General features: G+C 35.6%; 1 protein-coding gene across 1 annotated transcript; it reads right to left on the bottom strand.

The window, feature by feature from the left end:
* Positions 1-1,272: 1,272 nt before the first annotated feature.
* Positions 1,273-14,476, bottom strand: LOC110714706 (transcription elongation factor SPT6 homolog). Its single transcript, XM_021893232.1, has 17 exons — positions 14,262-14,476; positions 14,021-14,128; positions 13,405-13,519; positions 13,249-13,321; positions 12,983-13,136; positions 12,757-12,889; positions 12,395-12,662; positions 12,059-12,241; positions 11,872-11,979; positions 10,112-10,492; positions 9,920-10,030; positions 9,058-9,837; positions 5,973-6,114; positions 4,719-5,887; positions 4,120-4,329; positions 3,065-3,533; positions 1,273-2,113 (listed from the first exon to the last, which is right to left on the bottom strand). The coding sequence occupies exons 1-17, from the start codon at positions 14,293-14,295 to the stop codon at positions 1,596-1,598; spliced, it is 4,956 nt and encodes a 1,651-aa protein (XP_021748924.1). The 5' UTR covers positions 14,296-14,476; the 3' UTR covers positions 1,273-1,595.
* Positions 14,477-18,007: the final 3,531 nt, after the last annotated feature.

Raw genomic sequence — 18,007 nt, forward strand, 5'->3', positions numbered from 1 at the left:
ACAACAAGTCAACAACCCTTCCCCCCTCATCATTCTGCTCATAAATAAATTATGGAGTAATATTGTCTTGAAAGGTATTAAACATGAATAATAGGAAAATTATAGTTTGAATTGTAATTTGTAAGAAAATTGACATAATAGCAAAGATTATTGAAATACTTTCATTGATGTTACTCATCCAGTAGGCTGTATTATGGAATATTAGAAATCACCCTGTAATTAATGATAATTCTAGCACGTATTCAAGATATAATCTGCCAAAGGAACACCATCTGAATCAGAGCAGTATCGGGTTATATCAGCATCACAGTTGGCAACAGAACCAGTTTTTTGTGCTACTGTCTGTCAAATTCTTCTGGAGTTCTGGGACTTGGAGTCTTAGCTGCATCGCCTGTTCTGGATGTTCATAACAGGTCGAATGAACAAGTATATGTAGACAATGTAGTCACGATGTGTGAGCATTTAACGTAAAAAACTTGGGTCATTTAATCATGTTCAGTGCATTTCACTCAACTTGAATTTACAAATGTTGTGCTCAGAGGACCACTAATTTACATTTCATCTGCAAATTTTTCCTCTGCAAAAGTGTTCCAGAATGTACTAATGAAAATATTTAGTAGCATTCGGATTGGAATAATTTACTTTTCTGATTGATGAACACAGAAAATTTTGATTTTCTCAGAACATATAATTTTCCCATTATATATGTCAAAGAATGCAGTATTCAGTTGTGAATTTTTTTGTACAAAGTTTCAACTAAAGTGGAGCAATTATCAGTTATCGGTTTTCATGAATCTACATGACTAAGAGCCTCTAAGTGACCAAGACGCAGACTTTGGCTAGTGAGGACTGGTCAAGAAACACAAAGGGGAAAACCGTATTAAGAATACAAACCATTAAAGAGAGATTGAAGATTGAACAACATTGAAGTATTGACACCTCTAGAGGACAGGTGATCTTCAAGACTGCAAAAACGTAGCAGAAACTGATAATTGGAAGCATTAGGGATCATGAATGGAATGAAGGAGACATCTCTACGCCTAAATTGCACCTTATCAGAGTAACCACATAACACAGTGCCCACCTACATCAGACTAGCAGTGCTCCTTGGATAGCAATCTTACACGATTAGCTAAAAGAAGAAAATGAAACTACCAAATTGCTAACCTCCTCCTGCAATTATTCAACATCCTCAAAGTTGGAGCAAACACAATACGTAGCAACCCCTAACAGCCCATATATGTAAGACTAGTTTCATCAGATGGCAATCTGTTAATAATCCAACCCCAATATACGACAAAAACCAAACATATGGAGTCAAAACTAGAAATTTCTTCAGATCCAACTCTCATGTATCCCTCCACCACCTAATTTATATACAAAATACATCACAAATCCTCAGTGATCAGAAGGACCGGAGCATGAGAGAAGATTCAGACTGTATTATAGAGACTACATAGATTTACTTGCACTAAATGTCTACATTTACCTGGAAAAGGATCGTATTTGTACCAAAACACTACAAAGGAGTCCTAGTCAGTACAGTTTTCATCAAAATGTTAAAATATTTCGCCACTGAGACAGCCACTAATTACCTACCAACCACCTGCTCCACCATCAGACCGCCCCTTAGTGTTGCTCTTGGAACCTGAACCCCATCCAGAGTCGTTACCAGCATCGCCACCAGTTCCGCCCCAGCCACTACTTCCACCACCACCACCACCACCACCTCCACCTCCACTGCCATTGTCACCCCAACCCCCACCGCTGCTACCAGCACCGCCACTTGAGCCCCAGCCACCAGGAAATGCTTCCTCACCCGGAGCATTTTGGACTTTAGCACCAGGAAAGCTTCCCCAACTACCATTGTTCCCTTCTTTATTGTCAGAACCCCACTTGGAACCATGCCCACTGTCCTTGTTGTCTGAACTCCACTTGCCATAGCTGGAATCACCGCCATCTCTGCCGCCGCCATCTCTTCCGCCCCCATCTCTGTTGCCATGATATGAGCCTCGACCACCACGCCCTCGTCCACGTCCACGGCCCCCTCCTTCATATGGCCTTGGAGCTCCGCTGGGATGCCCATCACGGCCTCCATTTCTATCATTCCGTCCTACAAAATAAAATGTGTAAGTATCAAGCATGAGGTGAGACATTCACTCTCAACATGAAGTAAATACAACAGATCAATCTAAACTTCCAAAATCTCAATTTCATAGTTTCATGTTTCAATAATCATCAAAGCAAGGATGTAGGCCTCAGACAATGAAGCTAACCAGCAAGAATACTGCAGAACATTGTATGAAGTCTAGTACAAAAGCAGAGTAAGGAATAGTAATTTTAAAAAATCAAAATAAAACCTTGAAACGTGTGAGAGAAAAAATGACTGGCTAACAAGACTAGCCAGTTAGCCTTCCTATATGAACATCTATGACATGATCCCAGATTAATCTATACAATTCATTTTCTAAATATCCCAAATTTGCAAGGAAAAAAAAAAAAAGGAACTCAATCAATGCACTCTTTTTAGTAATATTTCCCTTCCTATTTTTTTCTCCAACATTGGGCCCCGTAACCACACACTATTTCCTCTCTACTTTATTGCTCTCTATTATCAAAGAGCAGATCCCCAAGACCCCAATGTTTATTGATATGGGTCATTAGGAAAAAGGAAGATCAGGGAAAATTCATGTTTATAAGGCTGATATACAAACTTTGTGTATCAGCCTTCTAAAATAGGGGGAAACGGGGAAACCGCTTCTTGAAATAGCAGTTTAGGGTGGTGAAACCGCTACTTGAAGTTGTACAGCTTAAACAAACAAAAATATGTCATTACTTAATGGCATGAACTTTATAGACAATTCATACAGTCAAGACTGTTCAAAATATACATATCCATTTGGGTCGAAAAAATTGTTGAAGAACACAAACTAATATATGAATAACACTAGACGCTTGAGATATATACTGGCCTTTTGCTATCCTTAACCCAGACAAGAGAAGAGAGACAGGACCCAAGTCAAAGACAAAGTCAAAGTGAGTCGATCATAGTGAGCAAAGTTACCTGTCCTAGAATGTTCTCTGTCAGAAGAACCCCGCCACCCACCATCATTGCTACCTGAACCACCCCATCCACCACCTCCAGAAGAACCACCATTTGCTGGACTGCGCATTGGTACCATAGCAGCAACTGATCGAATCGATGGAGACTCATGAATGGGATCATCAATGTGCCTCTGGAAATAAGCTACGAGTCTGTCGATATTATCAAACATCCTTTTGCGGAATTTGAACCCTTTTGGATATAGACCAATATACTCGTGATGGGGATTTGAACTGCGAATGTATGTGAGAATAAATGTGCCAGGATGCTCATGTGAAATGCCAAAACTATAAACAATTCTTGATGGGAACTCTGATTTTTCAATTCGAAGGAGCTCGTCAACTTCTGCTTTTGTCCCCTTCCGGAACTTTCGATAGTTCAGCATCGCTTTCAGATGAGTAACCAGTGGATCAACATAACGGTCCATGACCTGCAATACAGAAAGCAAACGGGAAATGGTCACGCTTGATATTAGGTGAAGTCAAGTGCTTTAATCCTGGGTGAGGTGCTTTCAAAGAGAAACACATCCTTCTGTTTTTAAGTTTTTTCTGATATTTATTAGGTGTACCTCATTTGATTAAGGCACCAAACATGACCCCTATCACCTTAGTAAGCCTAATACCTTTTTATACATTAGTTTGAGGCCTTTGAGAAATGTAAAAGCCAATTTGGGTAAGTTACAATTCAGAACCCACAGGATCACCAGCAATGTAAGCTGATTAAAGCACCAAAAAGCCTATTGTGTGAATAAGCGTAGCCCAGAGAATAGACATGTATGGATATTGGGCATTATAACATATACCAGAATAATTTATTTTTTTAAAAAAAATAAAATAATTGTCTGGACTCAGAACCACATTAAGCTATCAATAATATTGCTGTAAATTAATACCAGTGAAAATTGGCAGAAACTCTAGCTATCTACCAAATGTCAACTAAAAGCAAGTGCATGCATGATATGCACAGAATCATAATGCATAGAAAACAAATGAATGAAAAGTGAATGGAATACTTGCCTCATCCAGGTCCTCAAAAGTGTCCTCTCCAATTTTAAGTGTTTTACCAATACGAAGCAAGCTTGATATACCTTTGTGGTCCTTTCCGCCTTCAATTATATCCTTGTGGGCAAAAACACCATCATAAACCTTTAAGGTCAAGGTCAAATAAGATGGACCACGAGAACTTGGACGAATGACACTTTCACCAGGATCCTTGTCTGCTAAAAGCTATACAACACAAATAAGGGAAGGTGGATGAGCAAAAGGAATAGAGAATAGGGAATAGAATCAACTCCACAACCAGATGATGCAAAACATAAGAAACAATAAGATGCAGACATCAACTTCAAAAAAGTCTTTTAAGGGGGCCTGCCATGGGAAAATATTTAGTGTGTAATATTAAGCTTCAGGAGCCTTTAAAGGCTTAGATAACATTGAAAATATTAAGCTTCAGAAGCCTTTAAAGGCTTAAATAACATTGAAAATATTAAGCTTCAGAAGCCTTTATAGGCTTAGAGAATGTTGAAAATTGTCCACTACTTAAAAAGAAATTAAATAAACTCCAACGTCCAATAGATTCTTAGGAAAAATTAGACAGCGAGCATTTGAACACATACCTCCATTGCATCATCAGCTGTTATATTCTGAAATCGAGGATGAACAATCATCCTCGACTTGAAATGCTTCTTCGCAAGTTCCTTATCCCTGCGAGCCTTGTCTTTCTCAGTCGGTAAACTGCTACGGTCTTCATGATAGTAAGGGTCCAAGCTCTCAACATTCTGAGGCCCGGTATTCCTCATGTCATTATCTTTACAAGTCAGGACCACCTGGTATCTATTTTTCAGGATAGATTTGATCTTACATGTGAGAATTTCACCTTCATGCAACTTCTCAGTCAAATCACAATCTCTCCAATCATCTGAAAAATCTTCCCTTGTAAGCATACCAGATAATCCAGAATCCAAGACACACATTGCTCGTTGAGGTTGAACCCTGCGAACAGTAGCTTGAACAATTCGTCCTTCACCCAAGGTAGAATCAGTCTCCCCAGAGATCATATTAAACTCTTCATCTTGACTAGGTTCTTCATACGGTTTACGCCAATCTTGAAAGCCTTGAATTAACTCCAATTTTATAGCATGCAAGGTCTCTACCTTAGATAAACGGTCTGTATCCTTTGCATAAGCTTCAACTTTAAAAGATTTTAATGCACTTGGCCTATCTCTTAGATTTTCAATTGCCATCTCAATATCATCATCATCCAAATTATCATCCCCAACAATTTCTCTATAAATATCTTTTGCCATTTCCTGTGCTAGAGCATAGGACTCTGGATGTATTCTTGTATCATCCAGGACGTCTACAAACTGGCTGGTGCTAACAGCTAAACCACTACGCCTAATACGCAGAAAACCAGAAGCACTGATAAATACTTTTTTGCCAAGTCCATGTGCAGTCAACAAATCTTTCCTTGTAACTATTGCCCCAGCTCTGCCAAGTGATCTTTGCAAGGATGCTGCTTTCCTGGGACCAAGACCAGAAATAAACTGCAACGGAGCAATTAACCAATCATGATTTGCAGCCAGATTGAGATCAAGCCCCACCTGATTAGTGACATCAACCATAACCTGTTCCACCATTCCATACTTCTCATCATCATTAAGAAAGCTCTCTAAAGCGCTGATTTTCCAAGACAAAATTTCCCTGCCTGGCCCACAAAGATTAGCAACCATGGCTAATGGATTTTGAAGGTACCGCCCGAGCGCAACACCACGTCTCACAATGCCTGAAAATAAGCAACCATATAAATATCAAACTAATTAAGAATAACAAGAATTAGAATAAGGTAGCAGAAACCTGGTCTAATTTACCTGGATGTCCAGGGATCTGATCAGATGATATGCGAGAGTTTTCATATAGACGAGGCAAAGATTCATCCCCATAGAAAACACTCAGCCCATCCATTTCATGACCCACATCTCTAGGATTTTCTTCAACCATCTTGAACACAATCTGAAAGGAATATAGAATAATATATGAAGACAATACAACTTCCTACAAACAATAGAAAGCCTAAAAACAATCCACATTTTATTGACAACAGCAATTTGAACAAAAAAAACTACTTATGCTATAACAAGAGAAAAATCATGGAAAAGAATTCACAAAAACTTTATTCTTTGTTTGCAAGTGTAGTTGCTCAGTTTCATTATTTTTTTCCTAACAAGGATAACAAAAGAAAAATGGTCTCTTCACGAGTGGAGGATATGAATGAGAATTGGAGCATTATTTAATATGCAATTTCTCAAATTTTGAGATGATAAGACCATACTGATTATGGACACAAATGTGGGTAAATGACTTACAAAAATATATAAGTGCATGGGATTAAGGCTTTGATTGATTGATTATTTTGATAGCAACAGTATTTTGTTTTTGTGTTTTCATTTATGAACATGTGGTGCATCAATCAGCTGCAATGTGCAGCTTCTATTCCCGACCACAAAATAAGATTTACCGCTTCATATTATGTTAGGCTAAACACAAAGCTCAAATTTAAAGCACGTATGACTGTCACATACAAGTCATAGCTTTGTAGTCAAGTGCAAAAAAGAGTCAAAAGCAAAGGGAGGAGAGAGATCATGCACCACCAACCACACAAACAAAAGAGAGAGCCACGAGGACATGCATCAGGAGCAATTCACCCCATCATACATTAGCCTCAAAATCCTCACTTCTTATTTTAGATGTATCTGCATTTGATAGAAGTATGGAATTTCCTCCAAATCTACATTTTCATATCCTATTTTAGACCAATTATCATCCAAAACTCTCTTCCCTAACTTCCAGCTAGTAAAGGCGGCCAAAAAAGAACAGCCGTTTTGAGCCTGTCTTCCTAGCCCAGATTGGCATTCGTATGTATCAACATCAGTACAGCGGAATATTATTAAATTGTGAAGAAAATTCATAGCTAATCCCTCGTAACTTTCCTTCTCCAGTTTTTGTTCAGAGCATGCAAAGCTAATAAAAAAAAATTATTTATAGACATACACAACCCCTCATTGGTGGGATTCCAACAGATAAGGACTTAATTTTGACACAATTTCAATGGAAATCTGAGAAATTATGGAAGTTTAAACCTTGATTAAATGTAATAGAGGGAACATTTAAGAATGTGAAGTAGATGAAATGATGGAATATAAAGTGGATTCATGGATTGAATTTGATGATGATGTTCAATGAATAGCTGGATTACGATGGTGGTAAGGAAGTGGATGCAAAGGTTGAATTTGGTGATATTGTTCACTGCATAGCTGAATTACAATGGTGAATTAGTAAGTGAATGCAAAGGTCAAATTTGATAATTATATTCAATGAATAGCTGGATTACAATGGTGAATTAGTAAAAGGAAGGGGGGGAAGGAATAGCTCAACTCTAGCACTCTAAAATTGGAAAATAATGACAATGAGTAATGAGGGGTGATGATTGGAGTGGTCTGTTGGGTGGTGATTGGAGTGGTCTGTCAGGACCTGCAGGGCAGAGAGGGTAGCTGAGCAGGTTCGGAAGGAGAGAAGGTAAGGAAAAAATTTGCCTATTAACATGCTTCTGTTCACAGGATCATTAGGGGAAATATCCCTTGTAATTTAGTTTATTCTGGAGTAATATACTGTTAGGATTATATGGGAAGGCCCACCATGATTGATAGTAATTTAGTGAAAATTTTCTATTCTATAAACTGGAACTACTTGCTCTGAATTTTAAAATAAGCTCATTATACTGCTATTAGCTGACAACTTTTGAAATCTTAAAATTTGACCTGCAAGTGATACATTGCAATCTCTGGAATATAAATTGGGGATTTCCATACAAATATCAGTTGCAATGATTAACGATTTGAACTTATCTGTTCATATGGGAGGAAGCCAAGGTGGTTGACAGACTGACCAACTAACATTCACAATACTCCCTCTGAATGTTTGACTCACATTTGAACTTTGACCATTATTAGTATATCGAAAACAAATCTAACAAGATCTCACATGATTGTGTATCTAAATATTTCCTTGCTAATCACAAAAGACAGACGAAGGGGTGTGTGGAATAAGTGTCAAGAAGAACAGTGAGTAAATAAAAATAATTGAGGTAGTAAAATGAGAGCTTATAATGTATCTGTGTATACCAGCATTAACATTGTTCCTCCTCCAAGAATAAAACAAAAGTACGAAGAACATAATATACTCTCCCTCTATTTTAAACAAATTCTAGCAAATACTCCTTCCGTACCAAATAAAAGTCTAAAATTTGCCTTCTGCACACATGTTTAGGGTGGTAAATAAATAAACATGAGGGTGGGGTTCTGATTCAATAAAAGTGAATAGAAAAAGAAGATAGTGGGGTTTGATCCAATAAATGTGAATTAAAAAAGAAGATAGTGGAGTTTGGTTCAATAAAAGAGAGTAAAAAAAATAGTGGGCTTTGGCTGATTAAAAGTGACTAAACAATAGATAAAGGTGAAATGGAACTTCAATTTAGGGACAAGATTTTTGCGTGAAATGATAATTTTATTTGAAGACGAAGAGAGTATTCTTTCTCTCTCTTTTTAAGTTCCAAAATAAACTCCGGATACAATTTCCAAGTTTATCCTTCATTTACTACATTGATGATCTTCTTTACCCTAGCCCATATGCAAATTACTAAAATCACAAGTAAAAACAAAGTGGAAACAGTATAACAGATGCATGAAGAATTGAAGACTATCAATTCAAAAAGCTTCAAGCTCCAGCAACCCCATAGTACCAACCCAATTTACAGTCAGAGAACAATTACAAGGTGGGATCAATATTGCACCAACATAACACAAAGTGGAAACAATTACACTAACTAAAGCAACTGCAAGATTCATATCTAGGGACTACAGCTCAGACAAAAAATGATCAGTAAATCAGAACAAATACCTCATAAATATCATCCTTTAGCCGGGTACAAGATAAACTCACAGCCCCCAGGACTACAACCTGAGGTTGATGTTCAGTCATGAATCTTAAAAGACTCTGCTGGTCGTGCTTTTTACGCTGCTGGTCATTAACATTTTGTGACCTCAAGCTGATTGACCCGGCCTTTAGAACATCAACAATCTCTCCAAGTGAATCCAACATAACGAAAGTGGTTGGTGAATTTCCAATACCCCAACAGCAAGCCATAACCCTCGGCGCTGCCTCCTCATCTGAGTTAATATCACTTTCCTTACGCTGGTATGGAGCCACAGATACTTTATCCCAAAGACACTTTCCATAGTCCATAAGCAACCAACTCTTAGCCCTGCTAGTCAACAACAATCTAGCTTCCTTCTCTAAGGCTGGTAAGATGAAATTATGTATAGCATCTTGTAAGATCAGTCTTCTCTGCTCATTCCAAAGCTGTGCTAGCTTGCTCACAGCCAAACTAGTATACAGAAGCTCCAAATCAGCAATCAGTTTCTTAAGCTTCTCCTCTGGCCATTTGATTGTTACCTGAAGGAGTTTTTCCTCTTCAGCCTTCTGGATAAGGAGCCACTGCGCATCTTCAAATTTGTTCAATGGCTTGTTGCGTAACCACTTAATGCCTGCAAACTGATGGAAAGCATCTATGACAACATTCCCATCAGGTGTAGGAGTTGTTGAAACCACCGCATTGTCGAAATAATTACTACGAAAATGCTTTTTCACAGAAGGCTCACAACTTATCTCAATAGCAGCCTGCATATAGCCACAATGCATTTAAAAACAACGTACAACTATAATCCAGGCATAATATAATCCAAAAGATTCATACACATACCATGTGCCTAGCACCTTTAAGCACTTCTTGAGGTGAACTAAACATTGCACAGGTAAAATTAGATGCAACTTCCTCCGGTGTCTCCTTCGGATCCTCTGGTTCATCCACTCCCTACAGCAAGTTCAAGAAAGCAGGTTAAATTAGAAAAACACACACTGAAAAGTCAGATGAGTAAAAAAAATTCTTCCTTACATCCAAAGAGATCTGTGCACCAAACTGCTCAGAACTATGGCCAAATTTGCTAGCAACCTCCCATAAACCAGCTTTGTTGCATATACTATAAAGTGACTTCCGCTTGGGCCTTCTATATTGCCCTTCATCCACCCCAGCCTCACCAGGAGGAAAATGCAAGTTGAATTTTGAATCAACATCATCAACTTCCCTTTCGGATTCTGCAACTCTCAGCGCCCCAATAATTGATTCAAAAAGTTGTTGGTTCAAACGTAATCTGGTCTCATCGTATATTCTACGTGATTCTTCCTCAAACCTTTTATTATAGTATCCCAGGAGAGCACTCTTTCGCTTTTGAAGAAGCAACCATTTTCTATCCAAGTCCTGGACAGCCCAAAGCACCTGCATAGACACATCATATCTAATCTCAAAACTAAACCTAGCAGGTAAGCAACTTATGCAGTCTAAACCATGAAGTCACCATAAAAAAAAAACTTGAGACCTCATAAATTTATATAATTCAAGTATGTTACTTCATAAAAAGGTTAATAATTGATTGCTGACCTAATTTTTTTAAAAAAGTGGAGTTTTTTAACAATTTAACCTCCTCACATGTCTTCAGTACTGAACATGGAAAAAAATCGCAGTCGCGTTTGCGGTAACGGACACGTTGTCACGGAAGCGGCTTGTAACGGTCAAATAAAACGGATCGCGGATTTCGCGGCGTGATTTTATTCAAAAACTTCACATAAGCCATTTTTTGAGCTTTTAAATTCATTTTTTTTTATAATTCACTATTTTTCCATAAGTACTTTAAATACAGCCCAATATATGAAATATGGCATTTATAAATTATTTGAATATTATTTGGGCTTTATTTTTTGCTACACTCAAATAGAATAAGAGCAACAGTGAGCATAATATAGTACTCCAAAGTCCAAACTAATTTTATTGAAAGAAAAAGCTAAAAAAAAATTAAATAAAAAGAAAGAAAGAATTGAGAGAAGGCCACGTGATAACAAAGGTAAAAAGGTAGAAAAGAGAATACAAACAAGGACCAGCCACACCAGAATGGAGAGAGAAAATAGAACCTGCAAATAGCCACCATCGGGAAAGAAATCTGGGCGGAGTGAAAACTTCTTTCAGCTCACCTAATTCCCACTACTTAAAGCCCTATTCTCTTTCTTCCTTTTATGGCTAGTCTAGTTGTTAATTAACAGATCTAGGGTTTTATTTTCGAACCTTAGATCTAGAAATTAGGTTGAATATGGATCGATTTTGGGGGCATATATGGCTTTCTGTTCTTCGTAAACAGTGTAAAGATTGCTTTTCTATATTTAATGGCCGCTACAATTATAGAACGGTTATATAACGCCGTTCAACCGTTACGTAACGGCCGTCGCGGCGAGTTGGGTGTGATTTCCAATGCGCCATTATATAACGGCTTTTTGCAGAACGGTAAGTCTCAAACCCATTACAAAGCGGCCGTTATATAACGGAACGGCCGCTTTTTAATTCTATGGTACTGAATACTGATTCTAAGATTACCCTGCCGAAAGACTTCATTCCAGCTTCTTAGAAAATCAACAACCTCACTTGCCACAGATAAATTTTTTTTAAAAAAATTTGAATCTTATTCAGAGATCCTACTTGTTCTGTGGGATTGGTAGAGTTTTATAAAACTCCATATAAATGATTGAGACCACTCTGTAAACTATAACTTTAAGCATCTACTAGCTAATTAAATTTCAAGTATGATTATAATTTTCAAGTATGGTTACCTTGTGCCATTTTAAAGCTGGCTTATCATGATTAACATCTTCACCCGTCTCTGGATCTTTCAACAAACTGACAATGTCCTCTTTCCGGTACATTGCAATATAAGGGAGCTGGAAATGACAGAAGAAAACTGATGAGCCAAAATAAGACAAGATCTGACAGCAGCAGGCAGAGAAAGCCAAAACTCACATCCAGTTTCTGAATATGTGTGAAGTTCAAAAAATTTTGAATATGATACTCCGTTTCTTCTCCAAATGATATGTTCACAAGGCTAGGAAATTGACCAGACCCTAGATGCTTTTTTATCCACTTGGCCTCTTCTACAATGGACTCAGCATCAGTGGAAGGTGGACCAGTGCTCTCCTCAGATATCTGTCAGCAAAATAGTCAAAATTAACATCACGTTTACCCTTTATTACCAGTAGTTAACAATAAAATCAAACGAGACCATAACTTCTAGTAAATTTGACTAGAGATGCAGCAAATTATTGTTAAGAAAATGAGCATTTGGGTATAGAAAATTACCTGCATTCTTTCCGGTATGTCAATCTCCCGGATACGATCATCCTTGTCAGTCATATACCGTTCAGCAAGAATGATAGGTTCAAATTCATGCTCCAGCCTTCTCTCATTCCATTCACCACTTTCATCATATCTATCTCTTTCAAGTGTTTTTCGACGCATATCCAGAAGTTCTTCAACGTCACCAAAAATATCTTGGGCTTCCTGCAGGGAGGATGACGGAACTCCTCCAGTTTGCCTATGCTTCTTTTTTTTGTTCTTATTAACCCGACTACATTCAGTATAAGCCAATAGAAAAACCATCAAGGGAATATTATGAGTGTTGAACAGAACCTAAAGGAAGACATTATATCCATATTCCATACCTAACAGGCACCCCATCAGCATCCATATCATCTTCAGACACAATAAAATCAGCCATGTCATCCTCATCAGCCAAATCTACATCATCTGCTTCTAGCTGATCATCCTCTTCTGGAATATCCTCAGCTGGCCCTCCTGTGACAACACAAAAACACAAAATGAGAAAAAAAAATTATATTAATAAATCAAAATGCATGTTGAACCTGTAAAGGAGCAAAGATTATTCACCTTCATCATCGCCAAATAAAGTGTGCTTGACATGGTCCTCGGCCATCCTTCCACCTCTCCCAGATCCATAGAAATCATCCTCATCGGAAAGTCCAGAATGCCCAGCATCAGTATCACGCCGAGCCTTCTTCAGCCTCTTAAACTTTTTGCTATCCTGTAAAAAGCAAGCAAATGCCAGAATTTTAAACAGGGAAACCAACCCTAAATCAAATGCATTAATCTACCAGCTATAAAACCATAAGCCATTAACAGCAAATAACACTCACAGCTTTACGAGCAACTTTAACATTGTTGTCCAAGAGAAGCTCATAGTCGTCGTCATCAAGTTCAAAGGACTCCCTACAATTAATCAAAACAATGTCAAAGAAAAATTACATTTTTCCTTTAAATGTTTTTTTTTCCTTTTGGGGAAGATGACCTACCTCTTCTTTTTTCTCTTCTTTTTATGTCTCTCCTCTTCATCTTCTTCAGGTTCCTCTTCTTCATCATCACCCTCGACAATAAAACCATCATCCTCAAACTCATCTTGTCCTTCTTCTGTAAGAAAAATCAGCTCATTTACATCTACATTAATGTGTAGCAACAAGCATCCAATCCAATCATAACCATTACAAAAACAGATCACCGTTTACACTTTAAAATTTCATTTTGCAACCAAATATGACACTCAAATGATAAATTTTACGGAATTCCAATTATTCAAAGAAAACCCATTGTTGTTTCAGTTGTTTGCATGACATCAAAAAATGTTCATCAGTGTCTTTACCTTTCACTCAAATCAAAGAAGGGCAGAAACTTAAAAAATAAATATTACAAATTGGTGTTCCAAATTCCAGCGAAAAGCTCAAAAAAAAATGACACCCAATCTCTAATAACCTTACTAATAGAAAGTAACCCCCGGAAAATGGAAACCCTAGTTTCATACCGAAAGAAAAAACCAAGAAATTGCAAATTAAGGCGTAATCAGATGCAAAAACGACGAACTTGAAGATCATTCGGCACACAAAAAATTAAATCAAAAAATAGAAAGAAACAAACCGTCATCTTCATCTTCGTCATCTTCTACACCGCCGCCACCTTCGCCATCATCGAGTTCTTCACCTTCTTCCTCCTGTTCTCTCTCATCATCCTGAACCTCGAGCTCTTCTGCGAAACAAAAATCGATTTCAACCAATTCAAGAATTAGAACAATCCCAAAATTAGGGTTTCGAGTGGGAGTAAAAATGGCGAGTATTGAAAACACGAAGACAAAATTGCTAAGCAATGTCAAGGGTTTTACCTTCATCGTCTGATATTACAGCTCTTCCAGTCATTGTGTCACCGAGAGAGAATTAGGGCAAAAACCCTAGAAATTGAGGGAAATCGAAGAATTGGGGAAAATTTGCAGAGAAATTTGAGAGTTTTGGATTTCTTTTTTTTTCTTTGCTCAAGAGAAATGAAGCAGAAGTTGTGAGCAGGCAGGAGAGAGTGTGTATGTGAGCAGATGGAAATGATTTATACTAAAAAGGTTGGTTTTTTTTTTTTTTTAAGATTATATTTACTTGGCAAAAACTCTTTTTGCATGCCCGCTTTATAATAATTTCATTGTATATATTTTATTTCTTATAAAAGTGGCCCTTTTTTCTTATAAAAGTGACCCTTTTTTTATCCATAGTCTTCTCCAATATTTTGGCTTTATTTGGTTCATTATTAGTAAAGGAAAATAAGAGAAGGGAAAGGAGGGAACGCCATTGAGATCAACGAGGACCTTAATGGTGCCATCGCCATTGAGATCGGCGACAATAGGCGGAGGAAGGCGATCTGCTTTGTATTTAATGGGGTATTCATCCAACAGATGAAACCAAGCCTCCCTAAACGACAAGTCTCCCCCATGCTATTATAGAGAAGAAGAATCAACAGTAAAGGAATTCAATTGTAATTGTAGTTCGAATTCAAATTGAAAAAAGTAATTAGAATTGAGAAAGACTAGGGTTTAGAAGGTTTAAGAAGAAACCTGGAGATAGGGGAAAAAAATGGCAAAAGCAGCGAGCATGCATGGGAATGGCTAAAACGCGTTTCCTCATCTTTGTGCACAGCTTCCTCCTTGAGTGATTAGTGCCTCCTTAGCCTTCTCCAATATTTTGGCTTTGTTTGGTTCATTGATTTACAATAGCGTTATATATGTACATCAGATGTTTTTAAACATTTGTGTGTTACTCGGTATGAAAAAACACTAACTTTTATACCTGGTCATATCGTGTGGCTAGTTATTATAGAGTATTAGGTTTAATAAATAAGAAGAAAGTGGAGTTAGTGGAAAAATAAAGTATAATAGTTGGAAGAAGAGAGTATATGAAAATACGGAGTATTTAATTAGTAATAATTTAGGGTCATTAAAAGAGAAAAATCAGTAAAATATTACGAAATATTTTCAAATTAAGCAAATAATAAAATACGGTCGTAAAAGAAAAGTAGAGCAAGTAAGAAGATATGGAGGGAGTATTTCATTAGGCGCGTTTTAGTTCACCTTTAAAAAAAATACGTAGTATTATTTAGTAAAAATAACTAGCATAGTGCCCGTGCGATGCACGATTTATAAATCAAATTATTAAACCCGTAGGAAAAATAAAAATAAAAACAAAGGTAATTCATTTACTATTAAAGGATTTGGTTACTAATTGTCAATAAAAAAAAAGTTAAAGGAACGTTATTTGAATAGTATTTTATGTTATTTGAATTTCTTTTAATTTTTTATAATGTTATTTTATTAATTGAAAAATAATTGAATAATATTCCACATAGCTATATAAGAAATGGACTAATTTATTTATATCTCCCGTTGAGAAAAAACTAAAATTTTCTTATCATACCATTCGCATCAGTAACTACAATCAATCTAATATATACATGTTTTATTTACCCGTCGCACTCATTCAATCTATAGACACAATAATAACCTTATATTTGACCTACCAGAACATATATTTTCCTAAGTTAAGCATTGTGCCAAAAACTATATATTATATAATAGTCATATATATAACCAACAGCTGATTAAATATAGTATACAACACAAATACTTCGTATATAGGTATGGATACTGATAATTTTATATAAATAAAATATACAGAGTATATATTACTAAGATTTATCCCTACCTTAATTATAAAATGGTTAACAAAACTCTTATAATAGTGCATGGACATTTATATATCTAAAAATGTTCTTTTTACATATAATTTCCCCCATTTAATTTTAAAAGCCTTAAAATTGTCTCTTGAATTCGCTAAATTGATTTAAAAGGTTATGTTTATTTCAATATTTATAGCCATTTACTATTTTCATTTCCTTTTGTTTTAATTTTTCTATTTAGAATTTATTAGACTATTAGGTTTCAAGATCGAAGTCAATATCTTTTTACCGTACAATCACTAAATCAAAGTCACTCAACTAAAGTTTTGGACATTGCATAGCTATACAACATCCAACACATTTAATGATTACATGCAAATAATTTTAATAAAACTACGCATTCGATATAAGTTATTAAACAATTTAACTATAGATACATTTTGATAGCTTTATATCTTTCATATTAACAAAAATTTACAAATGTTATTATTATATTTTGAAAAAAAAATTTAGACTTTGGAGTTTTGTATAAGATAGATTTTGGATAAGTTAATTCTCGTCATATATGCATTGAGTTTTGGGTGTTCTATCCGCTTCACCCTTTGGGCTAATCCAGATTTGAGGATCTGTTCTAGGCTATTAGGTTCCAATCCCCTTCCGATTGTTGTTGCAGGGGAGCAAACACAAGTCCTCTCTACCAAGTGTAGTCACAATCACCACTATACCAACAAACAAACACTTGGTATGGAGGACACGTGTTATAAAATATTACTTTTTTATATTATAAAAAATATTATATTATATACACATACTATTATAGTTAAAAGTATTATTACGTATAAAACAACATAAATTATTGCACATGATTGTTGTATATCTGGTATAGTACATGAGCAATGCACTATTTTTAAATCAAAATGTTAGTTTTTCTATAAAAAATTCATAAGTAATAGCATTGTTAATACGAATATTACAATTTAAAACACGAGTAATAGTTATAATACATTTTATATCTATCCTTTTTCCGTCAAATGTCTAATTCAATTTAACTTTTATTCTTCTTGTCTAGATTGGTTAATAGTTCAGTTTTTTTTTTTTTTTTTAATGCAAGAAAAACAAAAGGTCATTGTAAAAGACATTGTATAAGACATTGAATAGAAAATGAAAGACCGATTAAAATTAAATTTTTGTTCAAGATTATGTATTTTATTCCAAGACAACATTTCGGCTCAGCATTCAGTATTTGTCAAGGTGTACAACAAACGATAAAAGTAATTTTTACACTATTTTGTATCTTTATCAAAAACTTTTGTATTCAACCGATTACTTGAATTCAATTTAGGATAACTTGTAGACTATTTTGGGTAACTTTTATCAATAAAGCATAAGTAACTTTCATTCACTACAGGGTAGCTTTTATAATAGGTGCACAATATTTTATTGTACATCTGATTTTTTTTAAATGTTTGTATTGATTTCATAATTGACGTCAAACTAAGTTCTATCGATTTTATTTAATTTTCACAAAAAAAAAATATTAGCCTTTCAAAATACGAAATATTTGTTTCCTGAATTATGCCACTTTAATCATATTGCTTCAAATTAGTTATTATTCTTTAACTTGACTATAAATTTAATTTTCATAAAAAAAAAAACAATATTAATCTTTCAAAATACGAAATATTTGGTTCCTTAATTATGCCACTTTAATCATATTGCTTCAAATTAGTTATTATTCTTTAACTTGACTATAAATAAAGATTGGAAAGACTTTATGGATTATTTGTAGTATTGAAAAGTATATGTTTATTATAAAAAAAAATTAAATCAATATTTATGTTAGGAAATTATGAAAATCTTATACATGTATAGAAACTTGCTTTTATTGTTTGAAGTTTAACAAAAATAACTATG

Source organism: Chenopodium quinoa, unplaced genomic scaffold (assembly GCF_001683475.1).
Source record: "Chenopodium quinoa cultivar QQ74 unplaced genomic scaffold, ASM168347v1, whole genome shotgun sequence".
In the NCBI taxonomy this organism is placed as follows: domain Eukaryota; kingdom Viridiplantae; phylum Streptophyta; class Magnoliopsida; order Caryophyllales; family Amaranthaceae; genus Chenopodium; species Chenopodium quinoa.

Coding starts and splice junctions, on each gene's coding strand:
- LOC110714706 (XM_021893232.1), bottom strand. CDS start 14,295: ATGACTGGAAGAGCTGTAATATCAGACGATGAAG. Junction 14,129..14,261: donor TGTAATATCAGACGATGAAG/GTAAAACCCTTG, acceptor TTTGTTTCGCAG/AAGAGCTCGAGGTTCAGGAT. Junction 10,031..10,111: donor GTGCACAGATCTCTTTGGAT/GTAAGGAAGAAT, acceptor AACTTGCTGTAG/GGAGTGGATGAACCAGAGGA.